The sequence below is a fragment of the Natator depressus genome, chromosome 12 (genome assembly GCF_965152275.1).
Source record: "Natator depressus isolate rNatDep1 chromosome 12, rNatDep2.hap1, whole genome shotgun sequence".
Classification (NCBI taxonomy): Eukaryota; Metazoa; Chordata; order Testudines; family Cheloniidae; genus Natator; species Natator depressus.
The window spans coordinates 37,335,998-37,351,479 of record NC_134245.1 but is presented as its reverse complement, the minus strand read 5'-3'; the positions used below and the strand labels follow the sequence as shown (position 1 = coordinate 37,351,479).

General features: G+C 49.6%; 2 protein-coding genes across 2 annotated transcripts; both read left to right on the top strand.

Annotated features, from left to right (window-relative positions):
* The first annotated feature begins 280 nt into the window (after positions 1-280).
* On the top strand, positions 281-14,762 carry LOC141996904 (uncharacterized). Its single transcript, XM_074969203.1, has 6 exons — positions 281-609; positions 1,740-1,974; positions 3,071-3,883; positions 4,322-4,519; positions 5,389-5,515; positions 14,650-14,762. The coding sequence occupies exons 1-6, from the start codon at positions 434-436 to the stop codon at positions 14,661-14,663; spliced, it is 1,563 nt and encodes a 520-aa protein (XP_074825304.1). The 5' UTR covers positions 281-433; the 3' UTR covers positions 14,664-14,762.
* LOC141996794 (extracellular calcium-sensing receptor-like) lies at positions 6,315-7,307 on the top strand. Its single transcript, XM_074969086.1, has one exon. The coding sequence runs from the start codon at positions 6,315-6,317 to the stop codon at positions 7,149-7,151; it is 837 nt and encodes a 278-aa protein (XP_074825187.1). The 3' UTR covers positions 7,152-7,307.
* Positions 14,763-15,482: the final 720 nt, after the last annotated feature.

The window sequence follows — 15,482 nt, the reverse complement described above, 5'->3', positions numbered from 1 at the left end:
GGTCCCATCTGCACTGCAATCTAGCTATGCTATTCCCTGAGGTAGTTATATTTGCAGCATCGGCAGGACATGACTAGAAACTCTTTGCACAACACAATTGTTCACAGTACAGTGGCTCTGACCAGCAGGGGTAAGGAGTCTTCCCCCTTGAGAATGATATTGTAAAACCCCAGCTATAGACTTTCTAACGGTAGTTCCTAACCCTACCCCTTTTGGTGGGAACTTGGCCTGCTTCCCTCGCCCCTGTGACCTTTCAGCCCTTTGAATAAGATGGGATGCGTTCAGTACAAAAGCCTAGCCGGGGGGGAGCGCCTGTCTGAGTACAGTCTCTCCCTGTGCTCTGCCCTCTATTGAAATGCTGTGGTTCCTCTCCCATAAATGACCTTTCCCTGCACGCCGCCCTTGGGCACCGGCTGAAAGCAAGAAACTGAACATGCTGCTCTTAGGGCTTTGCAAGCTGCTGGCCGTGCTGGCCCAGGGGATTATGCAGTTGCCACTGGCCCCCACCCGGACTGCTGGAGAGGAGTGTGAGCCCCTCGTGGCGAAGGAGGGAGACCTGTACGCGCTGGGGCTGTTCAGAGTCTGCGACACCGAGCCGGACAGTTTTGAGTAAGACGCCGTGGAGTCTCCGAGCTCTCTAACCTAGCCCTGTCTTTGCTGGGGATGTGCGGTGGGGTAGTGGGAAGTAAGCAAGATGAGGACAGTAAGCCAGGTAGCTGGGCTAAGGCAGATGGGCCAGCTGGGGGTTTCCAGTCAGGGGAAGGTGCATGGCTGGGTTTTGGGAGATCCCTGCTTTGGGCTAACTCTGATTGTCCAACTGCTCTGGGGAAAGACAATTCAGCAGGGGATGAAAAGTCAAGTGCCCAGTTCTGTGATTTCTCTCCTCCTCTCAATGAAGCTGTCAATGAACTCTGCTGGTGACTTTTAACCCTTGACTATTTAAGCGATGGCCACCAGGGAGTGGCCCGACCCATCTGGTTTGCCACCTCTAGGTGCCCTGGAGCTGCAGGTCCAAATCCCATTGCGGGATAACCTGGCTCTTTGTTCTGCTGAAGCAGACATGCTGAGTATTTCAGATGAGACCTTACAAACCCAAATCCTGCCTAGTCTGTGTGGATAGCAATGAACCTGTGAAGTTTTTCCATATACATAGGAGTTCCCCAGCTGTCCTTGGCCAAAATTGCCACCTGCCCGTCCTGCTACCTAATGTGATATGTACCAGCTGGCTGCTGCTTTATCGCTTTCCACCCCAGAAGTAGCTGCATTTCCATGGTGTATGATGACATTCCCTTGTGTGTATAGGCTCCATTTACATGAAAGTTGCATCTAAAATATAATTGTTACTCTTCTGTTTGCCTGTCTCTGGTGGCCTTATTGGAGGCATCATGCTGGCTGGTTTTGACATGTTGGTTTAGCTATTAACAGTCATACAGGGCAAGGTGTCCCAGAGACATGTGCCCTATAGCATCTCTAGTACTGTATGTTAAATTTCCTTGCAGGGGGAGATTGTACAGAATCAGGGTTCCCCTCTAAGCAAGTTACTTGCTAGATGCTAAGACCCAGTGACACCAGCCCTGTGAAAGAAAAAGAAAAGCTTCTTAAGGAGAGATCAGTAGGAGTCCTGTATTAGGAAGCCTGTATTTACCAGTGGAAATCATGCCCCATGAAATCTGCCAGGTCACTCGCAGCATGGATTTTGCGCAGCCTTACACAGTGGCCTGTTTTGCTTTGATTCCCAGTCTCCAGCTGTACATCCTTGCCCAGGCATTCAGGTTTGTCGTGCAGCATGCCAGCCCAGATGGGGCTGGCTCCTTGGGGTATAAGCTGGTTACGTACTGCGAGCAACCCCCGGGCTGCCCTGAGAAGATCCTCGACGAAATGGACAGGGCTCACAGGGAAGGAGCACAAACCATTGTGACTATCTTCTACGCAGGCACGGAGCCAGCACGCTCGCTCTTCGTTAACGTGCTGCAGGTGAGTGGTGGCCTCTGCCAATTAACGGCAGGTAGAGGAAGGAAAGCATGCCAAGCAGATACTGGGAGGGATGATACCCTCCTTTTCCCCCCTGCCCCTACCGCAGTCCCTTCCACCCACTGCTGCTTCTCTCTTGCACAGTGTTAATGCTGATTTTACTGTAATTAGTTTAAGAGCGCCAATAAAGTTCTCAAGTTCTAATGTTCAGCCACTAAACACCAGAGGTTAATTACAGAGCACATGCCAGCTCTATTACTTACAACCTGAGAGCAGGGAACGGTGGTCTGCCCCAGCTTTCCTCTCCTGTGGGATAAAATGAATGCCCTGTCTCCAGGCTCTGCGGAGTTTATTCTGCATCTCTAATACTGCTATTAAGAACTTCCCAGTGCTCCTGTGTCAGGGGGTCCTGAGTATTAATAATGAAAGTGACTCTAGATGGCTTTGTCTTTAAAAACCTTGTCAGATTTATGGCTGTTGGATCAGCCCTGCTCCTCTCTGTCACAATCTCTCTATCCATTAATCACCATAACTTCACAACAATCAAGTCCCATCACCATAACTTCTGCCACTCTGCCGAGAACAAGGGAGGTCCATGATCAACCAGTTAATGATTTCTGTAGTCCCACCCTTTTAAGCCAGAGAGACTTTGTCTGCAAGGCGGTACCCAGCATGCTCTGACAGCCCTCAGCTTCTCCAGGGCAGCACTGGTAAATTTAAGAGGAAAAAGTGGGAAGTTTGATGGTGGCAGTGCTTAATTTGTGCCAGGGCTTGGCAGTTCATAGCCCCGGCACCTGTGGGCTTGGCATATGAAAGTTTTAAAAAAAAAATTTTCTTGAGCCCCAGCACCTCTTCCATTACAAATTAAGCACTGGATGGCAGCGTGGAAAGACCGGGTCTTTTCACATCTGCAGTGTGCTGTGCAATGCAGAGCCATGGATCATACCCCACGGTTAGGCTCCTTCAGTGTATGGTGGGTTATGTAGCCACAGCCTCCTCTCGCTCTCCCCTCTTGCCAGACACGGTGCCTCCAGTTTGAGAAGCGGAAGCGTTGCTGTAATTCAGTGTCCGACTGATGCAAGGCTTTTTTTATTTTAAGGTGGAAATTAACCTTTCCCAGATTCGAATCCACCACTCCAGGCTAAAGATGAATTTCAGAGGCGCCTTGCCAAGCATCCTGGGACTGCTGAAAGCTTTCCAGTGGAACATGGTTGGCTTCATTCATCAGTATGAGTTAGAGTTCAGGGATGTCATTGCTGGCCTTGAACAAAGCGACCGAGGGGAGATATGCATCGAATTTACAGAGCAGAGCGTCTTTGATGGTCGGAAACTGATAGATAAGATTTCCTCCTCAAAATCAAACGTCACACTGGTGATGGATGAATCTGCTCTGTATTACATGTCAAGGGCAGGGCAAGAGGAAAACCGTACCATGGAGAAACACATCATTCACTGCTGCTACGGGGTCACTTTTGGACTTGCTGGGTTAGAGTATAAAGTTTTCCGGGGAGTGTGGTCTCTGCACCAGAGGCCTCGCCTGGTTCCTGGGTTTCTTGACTATTTGCTGGACACGAATACACACCGATCTGCAAATGCAACCGTCGGGTATCTGTTCCGCAAGGTGTGTCACCAGTGCACAGCCAACCCCAGCTCAGAGCACCCCTGCAGGAACTTCAATAACCCTGTGCCAGTCAACACCAGTGCTGCACGTTTAAGCTACCATGAGGAAGACATTTGCCTTGGAGCTCCAGTTATTAACATGTGCAATTTGTGCCTGGACCGCTTAGCCTATCTGGATGTCATCTTCATCATGGATTTGTTCACGCAAAAGCTAGCGAGAGCACTAGAAGAACGATCTCGGAACTACCCGCCATCCCAGCCACAGAACAGCTCTGACTTCAGTGGAGAACAGGTACCATTTCACACTGCAAAACAACCTTTAACAATTGGTTCCTTAGCCACGCCATGGAACAGCCAACTGAGAGCACCGATTCTGAGCCCCATGGCAGCATCTGTGCTAAACTGCAGATGCTGCTGCTTGTTATAAATCTAACCCAGTAAAACTAATTGGGTCAGATTTGCGAATGTGGTAAACAAGAATGTCCAGCGAATTGGGCTGCTGTGACTGTATTTCAACCAGAGCAGTCTCAGAGATGCCACTGGAATTAAATGGCCACGCCCATGCTTCAAGATCATTGATTCTTTACATCCCCTAATACTAGCAGGAGCAGCAAACCAGCAGGTTTCCCTCTGCTTGCAGTAGCATCTTTGGTTCACACAGATGTGTCTTCTGGCTCTGTTTGGTTTGCGCAGCTGGTGTCCAAGCTGCTCTCACTTCTGTCTCTTTCAGTTGGAGCAGTTTCTCATCGACCACTATTCCCCCCTCCTGCCCATCAATCCAAACCCCTTTGAGGTCTTCTACTGGAACGTCACTGATGACGGAGAAGTGAAGCTCCCCCAGCTGGACGTAGACGTGCAGAGAGCGGCCTCCGACAGCTACGACCCTGTGGCAAGGACTGTGGGCCTGGGGGGCGGGGGAGCCATCTGGGTGAGTGAAGCCGCTCTCACACCTGTGACAATAAAGGCCACTGTGTGAGCCTTTCGTAGAAGGATTTCAATGTTCCTCACAAAGAGAGGGTCAGGGTCCTCACCCACCTTTCACAGACAGGGAAACTTACAGCCCAGAGAGTTTCAAGTGACTTCACCAAAGTGACAGGGCCTGCGATGGAACCCGTCCATCCTGCCTCCCACTCTCCCAGCTCCCTCCACGCAGAGCGCAAACATGGGAGGTAGGAGACCTGCGCTGGATCCAGAGACTGGAACTGGGCCTTCTCCTGGGAGGTCCCACTCAGACAGGGGGAGTGAGGGGGAGGAGGAAACTTGTAGGAGCCAGGCAGACAAGTGTGGGAAATTGTCTGACTCAGCTGGGCAGCATCAAGCGGCTGGGTATATAGCCCTGTGAGGGGGCCTGGGGCAGGGAGAGGGTGGATCCGGGAGACAAGGCTGGGTCCGGAGCAGGAGCTGGACTGGGGCAGGGCAGGGAACAAGCATACACACATTCTCAGCTGGGGGCAAATGCTTTGAGCAGCTGCCAAACTGCTGCTGAGCTTAAGAGCCAGTCTGCTGCCTCTTCTTACCAATCAGGCAGCCTGCTACAGGCCAGCTGCGCTCGTCTGGCTGCCTGGAGACTGGCTCCGCCGCACACCCTGATTCCTGATGCCGACCCATTTCTGGCAGTTGCTCCCACCTCTCCCTTGGACGGGCTAAGGGGTAACTGTTCCCCAGAGGGGCTGGTGGGTTTGGATGTACAGTTCCTGATACTGTCAATGAAAATCCTCCTGCATCAAGACGGCAATAGGCCTCTCTGTTGTTTCCCAGTAGCCTTTGCCCACAACCCTGTCTGTGTTTGAATTGCAGATCCTGCCCTCTCATTGTTCCCGAGGCTGTGGCCAAGGGGAAGTGCAAAAGCTACACCCGGATTTGCCTCAGCACTGCTGTTATGCATGTGAGGTTTGCAGCCCTGGGACATACAGCAACGGATCAGGTGAGTCTATCTCGCTGGCCCAGTGGGCACCCACCTGAGTTGAGGAACAACCTGGAGCCCTGCCAGATGCCGAGAAGCTGGCTAGCTTGTGAAAGGGCTGGGTAATTCTACAGCCATTCTAAACACTGGCAGGTGCAGATGATCAGATCTCATGCTCCAGGATACAAGTTGCTCCTTTCTGGGGGTCTGGAAGGCTGCTTTTCACTCACTGCACTGCACAATTGTCTTGGTGCAACTGAGGCGAATGGGAGTGGCTGGGGGCTCAGCAGTTTTCAGTAGCTCAGGTAGGGTGACCAGATGTCCCAATTTGATAGGGACAGTCCTGATATTTGGGGCTTTTTCTTATATAGGCTCCTATTACCCCCCACCCCCTGTACCGATTTTTCACACTTGCTGTCTGGTCAGCCTAAGCTCAGGCCACTGATTTAGATGTTTCAATATGGACTTAAAGAGCCTCCTAGTTTTAAAAGTCTCGGGGCCTTTGTTCTAGAGCTACCCCACCGGCTTGCAGAGAGAATTCCTTCTAGCTGGAAGGATGATGGGACATAGGACTCCCAGGGAGCGAGCATAAGTGGCAGTGATTGTAATAAAGAACTGGAAGAGTCCTCTACGTCGTGCATGGAAAACATGCCTCCTCAACAGCTTGTCGTTTTGCGTTCCAGCCTCGGAGAGCTGCTGGTCTTGTCCCCAGGATGAGTGGTCTCACGGGGGCCAGGCCTCCTGCTGGAAGAAGGCCGTGGTGTACCTGTTCTGGTCCGAGCCCACCAGCGTCGTGCTGATCATGCTAACGTTAGTGGGAATGGCCCTCACTGTTTCTGTCACGGCGTTGTATGTGAAGCACATAGACACCCCTATTGGCAAAGCTGCTGGGGGGCCCATATTTTACTGCCACATGGCCAGCCTGCTGGGCTCCTTTGTCAGCGTGTTCCTCTTTGTTGGGGAGCCAACGGGTTGGAAGTGCAAACTTCGCCGGCCAGCCTTCGGGGTGAGCTTCACGCTCTGCCTCGCCAGCATCCTGGCCAAATGCGTCCGGATTCTGGCTGCCTTCGCCACTCCCGTGGGAAGGCCGACAAAGCTGCAGACAAGCCTTTATCTGATTGTTCTGGGCATCCTCCCCACTCTGCAGTGCATAATCTGCTTTCTGTGGCTCCTCCTTGACTCTCCTGGGGTCAGGCGTTCCTACCCCAGGAAGGCAGACTACCTGGTCATCGAGTGCTTCAATGAAACAGGCATCGGCTTCTCCTTCAGCATGGGGTATCTCTGTGCCCTGGCCTTCTGCTGCCTCACGGCTGCCATCAAAACCCACTCTCTGCCTAAGATTTTCAGTGACTCCCAGGGCATCTCCTTAATGATGGTGACTTTCTTTGCTGTCTGGCTCTCCGTGATGCCAGCTCTGGAGTCGGGAAAGGAGCGAATGGTTGTTATGGTGACCGTTGTGTCTATCCTGCTGTCTTCCTACAGCGGCCTGGCCTTTGTGTTTTTCCAGAGATGCTACGTTATGTTGTTCAGACCCCATCGCAATACTAGGGAGTGGATCAAGAAAACCACGTACGCGTACTGCCAAAAGGTTGCTAGCAAAGCCAATCTGAGCATCCAACTGGACCGCAGCACCGCCACCACGGACATGTCCGCCTAAGGGGTGGTGGTGGAATGAACGTGGGGATGCTGGGTGTTAATTGCTCAAATTGTTTGTAATTCTGCTTGCTTTTGCTGTGTAAAGGCCCCTGCAGGGCTGGGTTCAGGCAAAGCTTGGTCCAAACCAAATAAATCCATCAAGCCCCAAAGCAAGGGGCGGGGGAGAGAAAAATGGGCTTACAAATTTTGGAGGCCCCTTATAGAAAATTTTGGAGCCAACCCCTTCAGAGCTTGTCCCTCAGGCCAGCCTCTTACTTGCTCTTGCCTTAATCTACCCTTGCTGTTTGGGCTCAGACTGGAGCCCTGGGCTCTGTGACTGGCTGATGAAGGTTTCTTCTGTGTGAGACTTTGGGCAAGTCACTTCGTCTCTCCGTGTCTCAGTTTCCCATCTGTATTTCCTTTCTCTCACCGTTTGTCTGTCTTACCTGGTTAGACTGTCAGCGTGCTGAGGCAGGGATTTGTTGGCTCTCGCAGGGTACAGCACCTAGCGCAGTGGGGGTCCTACCTGGATTGGAGACTGTGGGTGGTGTTGCAAATAATAACAAATCCACCAATGTTCAAGGCTGTTTGCGTCCATGGGGTTGATTCAGTGCCATGGCTACTGAATATAGTTGAAAGTTTGGGGGTGGGCGGTGTCACGGATCCACAGGATCTGTGCTACCCACCCCCCTCTAGCTTGTAAACAGCCTCTTGGAGGAACCCCTGCCATGTGCAGACCCCCAAGGAGTCCCAGTCTAATTTCGGGGTAGAATAGACTCCTGGCAGAGACTTGCCCATTATTCAGGGACTAATGCACCCCAGCCAGTGTTTGCAGCGCCCCCAAACACCCTTTGCAAAAGAGAGGAGGGTTTATTAGTCAAGTGGAACACAGCACGGGAAGTCTTTAGGTTAGCAGAGAAATAAAAGCCAGCACAAGTCACCAGCCAAGCTGTAGCGAACTCTAGTTCCGGCTGTCTCTCTCTGACCTCCTTAGTGAGTCCCAGGAAAGATCTGCTTCCTCCAGAAACCCACCCTTTATCCTCTGCTGGTCACGTCTCACTCCTTTGTTCCTGAGCTGCGGTCTTTGTTCAGCTTCCCTGCTGGGGGTTGCGGGGAGAACCTCCTTCCTGGTTGTTTCTTAGGTGTCAGTATTTGGTCATTGGGGCTTTTCCATTGTCTCGCTGGGATTTTGCATTGATATGAGTTGCTTTCAGCAGGTTCCTTAACCACCCTGCTCGCTGCGGCCCAGATAGCCAGACAACACCCCCACCTCGTGACCTGTGCTGCCCCCAAGAGCAGACTTAACACTTTTAAGAAAGCAAAGTGCAGCAGGAAACTGAGGCACATACAGGCCTCATAAACATATTCCAGAAACTTCCCGCTTCGTCACAGGAGGCGTTGTTTGAGAACTGGTAGTGTAGTGCAGTGATTCTCAACCTGTCCAGACTCCTGTACCCCTTTCAGGAGTCTGATTTGTCTTGCGTGCCCCCAAGTTTCACCTCACTTAAAAATTACTTGTTTACAAAATCAGCCACAAAAATACAAAAGTGTCACAGCCACACTAGTACTGAAAAATAGCTGACTTTCTCATTTTATCTGTATGAAATTTTAGTTTGTACTCACTTTGCTCATGCTTTTCATGTAGCCAGTTGTAAAACTAGGCAAATATCTAGATGAGTTGATGTGCCCTCTGGAAGATCTTTGTGTACTCCTAGGGGTACACATACCCCTGACTGAGAACCACTGGGGTTGGGGTCACAATTCACTGTTTGATTAAGTCCCTGCTGTACAATCCAGTGCAAGCGGCCAGCTGATCACTAAATTCACTCGCGGGTTAAAATGCAACCTTCATAGGACCAGCTCATTTAAATCATAGTGATTTGCCACACGTTAGCCCTTTATGGTCTGACCTGCAGTGGAGCAGTCTCATGGGCATAGACACTTATTTGGCCTTTCGCTTATGAGAAAATGTGTTGTACAAAGGCAGGGAGCTTAAAGGGGGAAGCAACGGTGGAAACCAGGCTGTGAGATGCAGTGGAAAGTTCACTCAATGGCCGAAGAGAAGAGCTCTCCGCAGATGCAGGCTAGTGTGTTTTGGGTTGCCCCGACAAGAAAACATGGATTTCTGTGGCTGGGGAGTGTACGCACGAGGGTGGTACAGACGGAAAGCTCACTGGGTTGCAGAACAATCGCGAGGGGTTTGTTTATATTGACTATAACTGAGCCGGTTCTGAAACGGGGTCTCCATTTTGCTCCTTAACACGTGTCTCTACCTTGCCAAGTGACTGTACCACTGGCATCCTGGCTTCCATATTTATTGTGTCTCAGTGATTCCTTATTAAAAGTGCTCACTTGACAAGGGAAGTAGGTTTTTTCCCGTAAGTGCCAAGGCTTCAAGCTCCTTGCCACATTCTGGGGTGCAGTCCAGACCAGTGAGAGGTGGTGTCAACGCCTGCCCTGTACCCCTGGGTGCCTTAAAATGCTCAGCTGCTGCAGCTCCCTTGCCTGGATGCTCCTATCCACCAAACGAGCCTGCACTGAGTAGCTATGTGATAAGCAACCCTGGACAACAGCTCTGGATCCAGCAGCCTGCTTGTTTCACCACAGCCACACTCTGGTCTCCCCCAGTGCTTCCCAGCCCTGAATTTCCCCCCAAACCATGTGCTCTGCAATGTCCAGCCCTCTCCTGGATTGTTCAGAGGAACGATAAGGTTCGTTAGCTCCTCTAAAGAGAGCAGCTGCTCAGCTTAGCACTTTAACTGGGGTTAAATGTTCAAACACAGCACCGGGTCGGTTTATATTAAAAGTAAAACAAGTTTATTAGCACAAGGAGAGAGGGTTTTAAGTGAGTTCAGGTATGAAGGATAGAGCTAGAAATGGTTACAAGCAAATCAAAGTGCAAAACTTTTCTAAAGACCAAAGCTTTACAAAACCACAGTCTTGGTTCAAGGGCAGATTCTTCCAGCAAGATGCCTTCCAGCAAGATGGCGGACCACCTCCTTGGACGGGACCTCCCACCATGTCCAAAGTGCTCAGTTCCTTTGTTCTAGGTGAACAGTACCTTGGGGTTCTTTGCCCCTCTCTTTTATAGTCCAATGAACCTTTGAAATTGATTCTGTGACACTACACCCCATATTCTTTATAGAAATATTGTTATATGATTATAGCATACTTATATGTTTTATGCAAGAGAAGGCATGTGAGATATCATTGGAAAGGTTATGATTTGCTGAATATGATTATCCAATTTGTATGCATGTATCATTTTTGTATCTAAAGGTAGGACTATTGACTATACAGCTGTACTACAAAAGTGTTTACACCTGGGAGACACCTATCAGACAGAATGCAGTCAGTCTGGCTGGCTAGCTGGGATCAAGTCAGTGGACCATTAGGGAGAACAATAGGTCTTTGAAGATGCTAATCTCCCACCTTCCTGGGATGCTGTAAATGGGCTTGGACCCATGGCTGCTTTGACACTGCAGGGTCATGTGATCATGTATTTTTCCACTGTGGGGAGGGGAACCACACTGGAAAACAAGATTCCTGACATATATGTAAAACCTATTTAAGGCAGGGGAGTGACATAATCAGGGTTTGTTCTTCACTGAATCCCCGCCCAAGATGACTGTTGTGAACATCTAGACAAAGACAAAGGGGGATGGGGCGGGAGAAGGACTGAGCCCAGGCTGGGAAGGTGTCTGGCCTGTGAAGGAAATATGTGGAGTTTAAGCTGCAAGCAAGAGCAGTTTGCCTTCAAGAACCTCTGCAATCTGCCTAAAACAACATTTAGGGTGAGAAACTAACCAGTTTCTGTAGTATCTTAAGCTTATATTGCGTTTTTGTTTTATTTGCTAGGTAATCTGCTTTAATCTGTTTGCTTATCCCTTATAATCACTTAAAATCTATCTTTTTTTAGTTAATAAACTTTTTTTTGTTTTCTCTAAAACCATTTTGTGGAATTCATAACTGGGGGGGCAAAAAGCTGTGCAGAACTTCCTCCCCATTGAGGGAGGGACCAAATTTTATGAGCTTACACTGTATAGTTCTTTGGGCAGTGCAAGACTATATAATTTTGGGTTTACACTCCAGAGGGGGTGTGCGCTTGAGTGCTGGGCAGTTCCCTAGCTGAGCTTTTCCATGCAGAGCTGATTTCAGCCTCTGTGTGAAATTGCCGCTGGGTGTGTCCCTACCTGTGTGTGTGCTGGAAGGGGGCTTGAGAACCTGTCACAGCAACACAGTGTAAAGAGAACCCAGGCTGGTGGATCAGGTGAGCTCAGTGGCACCCTGGGGGGAACATTTCACAGATTGCTCTCAAGGTTTCCCCCAAAAGTAAAGTTCATTGAGGCCATGAGACAGGAGACATGAAGTCTGCTGGTGAAGGAAATTCCATGCTAGTTCCTCCCCAGGCTGGTGTTTGCTAAAATGCAAACGAATGGCCACTGGATGTGTGATTGCTAGTTGACTTTGATGGCACCTGGCTGGAGGCAACGGCCTGTCCTTTGTCTGGTAAACACATTTGAGCATCACATTTTCTTCATATTTGTGTGGTCTCTTGGGCAGTTCCCGTACACACGCCACGCAAAAATATTAATGACCAATGTGGTGGTAGTTTGCCAATGAAACCGTACATGACCCGTGTCACATACAGTCTGACATAAATGAATCGGGGTACACTGAACTGCTCAGGTCGGCCAATGGGCTGTTCTTACATAACATTGTGGTGTGGGAGCTTGACGTCGGGCACCTTGTACATGGTGAAGCCAACCAACTGACTGTGCTGTGATTTTGACAATTAATTGATCTTTAACTATTCATGGTAAATAGGCCCAATGGCCTGTAATGGGATGTTAGATGGGGTGGGATCTGAGTTACTACGGAGAATTCTTTCCTGGGTATCTGGCTGGTGAATCTTGCCCACAAGCTCAGGGTTCAGCTGATCGCCATATTTGGGGTCGGGAAGGAATTTTCCTCCAGGGCAGATTGGAAGAGGCCCTGGGGGTTTTTCACCTTCCTCTGTAGCATGGGGCACGGGTCACTTGCTGGAGGATTCTCTGCACCTTGAAGTCTTTAAACCATGATTTGAGGACTTCAATAGCTCAGATATAGGTGAGAGGTTTATTGCAGGAGTGGGTGGGTGAGATTCGGTGGCCTGCATTGTGCAGGAGGTCAGACTAGATGATCATAATGGTCCCTTCTGACCTTAATATCTATGAATCTGGTGGCTTTGCATTAGAACCCAATAAGCATGTCTTGGTTATATGCCTGGTCCGGTCTGCCTCATTCAAGGAATGTTTCAATTAACCCTTTGGGTCCTGGTGGGTGCTAAGGTGTGAATCCCATTAAGGAAAGGCCAGCTCCTGAAGGCTTGATAGGAGGTTCTCAGGTCAGGCCCTCGGTGGACAGGTGCCATGCTCTGATGTGGGGCTGGTGCTGAGGAAGAGGTGAGCTGAGCACATGAAGATCCCAGCTTGGTGGGAGAGGAGATGAGGCCTTCTAGCTTGGCGCTCAGGCCGAGGGAGATGAGTCTCAGTGCGTTGGGTGGGAGGGAGAGTGAAGTGTTCAGGCGTAAGATGTGGCCACTGCTGGGCAGGGGAAGGAGACAGGAGCCCAGCAGAATCATCCTGCAGGTTCCATGCACACATGGAGGAGACGGAAGGTTTAGATACACTGGGGTCCCTCTCTCTGTGATGAATACTCATCTTCCCTCCCCTATCTGGGGCAGGCGGGCACCAGGGGAGGCAGGTTCCTCTCTGGAAGCAGCACCTATCCAGAGAAGAGATTTTTGTTTTGAAAATGCTAAACGCAGAATTTGCCTTTTTGCTAATTGTGTCCTTTTGCAAATGGCTCGGGATGAGCTATTCCGCTCTCTGGCCGCATCATGGCTCTCCCACCACCTCCCCAACTCTTTTGCATGGCCTGAAGGCTACAGGTCGTTTGAACCAGGAGGAGATCGCTCCGGAACAGGATGTTTCCTGTTTGCATAAACTACAAAACGCGCAGAATGCAGGGTAAAGGTGGGGTGGGAATTTGGTAAGCATGAGTGGGGCTCAACCACTGCACTGTGCCCCCTCGACTGCCGAGAGAGGCGTTTTCTAGCAGGGTTTTCTACCGAGGTTTTGCTTCCAATTTGGTTTCCCAGAGTTGAATTCTGCAACCCAGACATGGACTGTTTGCAGCGGGGGGCGGGGGTTGGCCTCAGAATCTATGAATCTGCAGCTATTCTAGCTAGCTACACGTTTCAATGCCTCAACACACAACAATCGCCAGCTGGGCAGGTCAGGAATTTACACCGAACTAAGAACATTTATGGAGTTTTAAAAAATCTTTTCCACTAAAGCCTCCAGCACTGGGACCATCTGGGGTGACGGATGAGAGCGTGTGGGAAGAGTCAGGTGCTTTATTTAAATTCTGTGGCTTGTGGGGCAGAGGTCCCTACTTGTGTAGCCTCCAGGAGAGAATCTGGCAGAGGACACTTTGCAAGATGTCCATCTCTGGCTGGGCTCTGCTGCTAGCTGTCACACACCTGGTTTCTGCTCAAGAGTCAGTCCAAGATTGCGACGGAATCTGGGAACAGGAGGGAGACGTCTATGTCTTGGGGATATTTGAAGTCTGTTTCTCTTCCTATGTCAGGTAAAGTGCCGGTTAGGTTGTTTAATCCGTTGCGTTTGCTCGTCTCCCAGCTCCGTTTTATCTTCAGGATTTTTCTCTTTGGCTGATGAGTTTAGTGCCACTCTAGGGTTGTCTTAGCTTTACAGCACGTCCCAATAGCATACAGGCAGGAGGGAATCCAATTTGTATGCTGTTGGAATGGATATGTTCCGCCACAGCAGTACTGTCTCAATCCAATGCACTCCCCCGTTCTTAGCCCTCGAGAATGACTTGCTGAATAGTGCCAGATGCCCTTTAAACAAAACTGTTACTCGCTTTTTATTCAAAATAAGTAGGATTAAATAATCTTTACAGTTTAGCAATGGCTCCTACGTGTCATCTGGAAACCGTCTGTGTCTTTGTCTTGGATTGACCTTTTGCAGCCGATCTCATAACACCCACAAGCAAGGGTTAATAATGGGACGACTAATAGAGACCAACAGCATGGCTATAACGCAGAAAGCCTGTTAAATCCTTAGATTGGAAGCCTTTTGGGGCAGGGATTGTTTTTTTGTTCTGTTTGTACAGCATCTACCATAATGCAGTCTTGATCTGTGACCACAACTCCTATGTACTACTGCAATACAAATCATAATAAATGATAATTTTCCATGCCTTCTCATGCCAGTGTTAACATATCATTCTCCCCCCATGGCCTAGAGAGAAATGGGATTGAGCAGATCATGTGTGCTTGGATGTTCATACCTGGTTAGTAATGATGCTGAATGGGCTGCAGATAGCGAAGCACATGATTGAGTTTTTGCCCCGGATCCATTTGTTTGCACCTGTGCAATGCAATTCCATCATGATGCATCTAGTACATAGTCCATAGCGTGCCATGTTGTCTTGATTGTTTTCTCTCTTCCCAGCTTGGAAGACTTAATCTGGGCCCAGTTAATAAGGTTTGCTCTGCAAACCAGGACACAGTTTCCGGATAGCAACCTCCGTGTGGGCTATAAAATTGTTACTCATTGTGAAATGCCTCCCACGTGCACCTTTTTCCACCTCAAACATATCTGGACCAACCATGAAAATCGAGTGGAGCAAATCATCACCCTCATCACCACTTACAACATGAGATATAAGTGGAATGTCTTATTTTTTACAGAGTATTTGCCAACGGTAAGCTTGCATGCACATGGCAGTGTGTGCATGTATGTGTCGGGGTGTGTGGATGGGTGTGCCCGCGTGTACGCAGTCCTGTTTGTGTCGTGTGTGTGTGTGTGCACGCCTGTTTGTGCGCAGTCACAATTTATAAATTGTTCTGGCTGGAAAAAAAGCAGTGATGTTTGGGCCACTTCCCTGGTGGCAATCCATTGACTTTAATGGCGCTCCACCAAGGATGTTTGGCTTTGCAACCGTACCACTGTACCTCAGGCTGTGATCTTATCAGATCTCATAAACTAAGCAGGACTAGGCCCTCCTGTGCTTCCCAGGATCAGGTCTCCTATTGGCTTCAGTCATGAAAGAACACCCAGGTGAGGGATATGCCACGCTTAAAGCAGAATGGCCTTTGTGTTGCAGGTCTTCATTCTTCATGACCAATTGATAATTTACAGCAAGGAGGTTGAGTTGGATGGCGAAGGGGCTGTTGAGACTTTGACGACGCTCATCCAGTTCTTGGGCTGGAATGTGCTCGGTGTCATCCAGACCAATGAAAAGGAAATATTAGGCATAGCCAGAAATTTCACCCAGAAGGACA

What these genes read in the sequence shown, in the direction of transcription:
- LOC141996904 (XM_074969203.1), top strand. Translation starts at nt 434, where the DNA reads ATGCTGCTCTTAGGGCTTTGCAAGCTGCTGGCCGTGCTGGCCCAGGGG. An exon ending in TCTTCGTTAACGTGCTGCAG is followed by an intron (nt 1,975 to 3,070) that starts GTGAGTGGTGGC and finishes TTTTATTTTAAG; the next exon opens with GTGGAAATTAACCTTTCCCA. An exon ending in GGGGCGGGGGAGCCATCTGG is followed by an intron (nt 4,520 to 5,388) that starts GTGAGTGAAGCC and finishes TTTGAATTGCAG; the next exon opens with ATCCTGCCCTCTCATTGTTC.
- LOC141996794 (XM_074969086.1), top strand. Translation starts at nt 6,315, where the DNA reads ATGGCCCTCACTGTTTCTGTCACGGCGTTGTATGTGAAGCACATAGAC.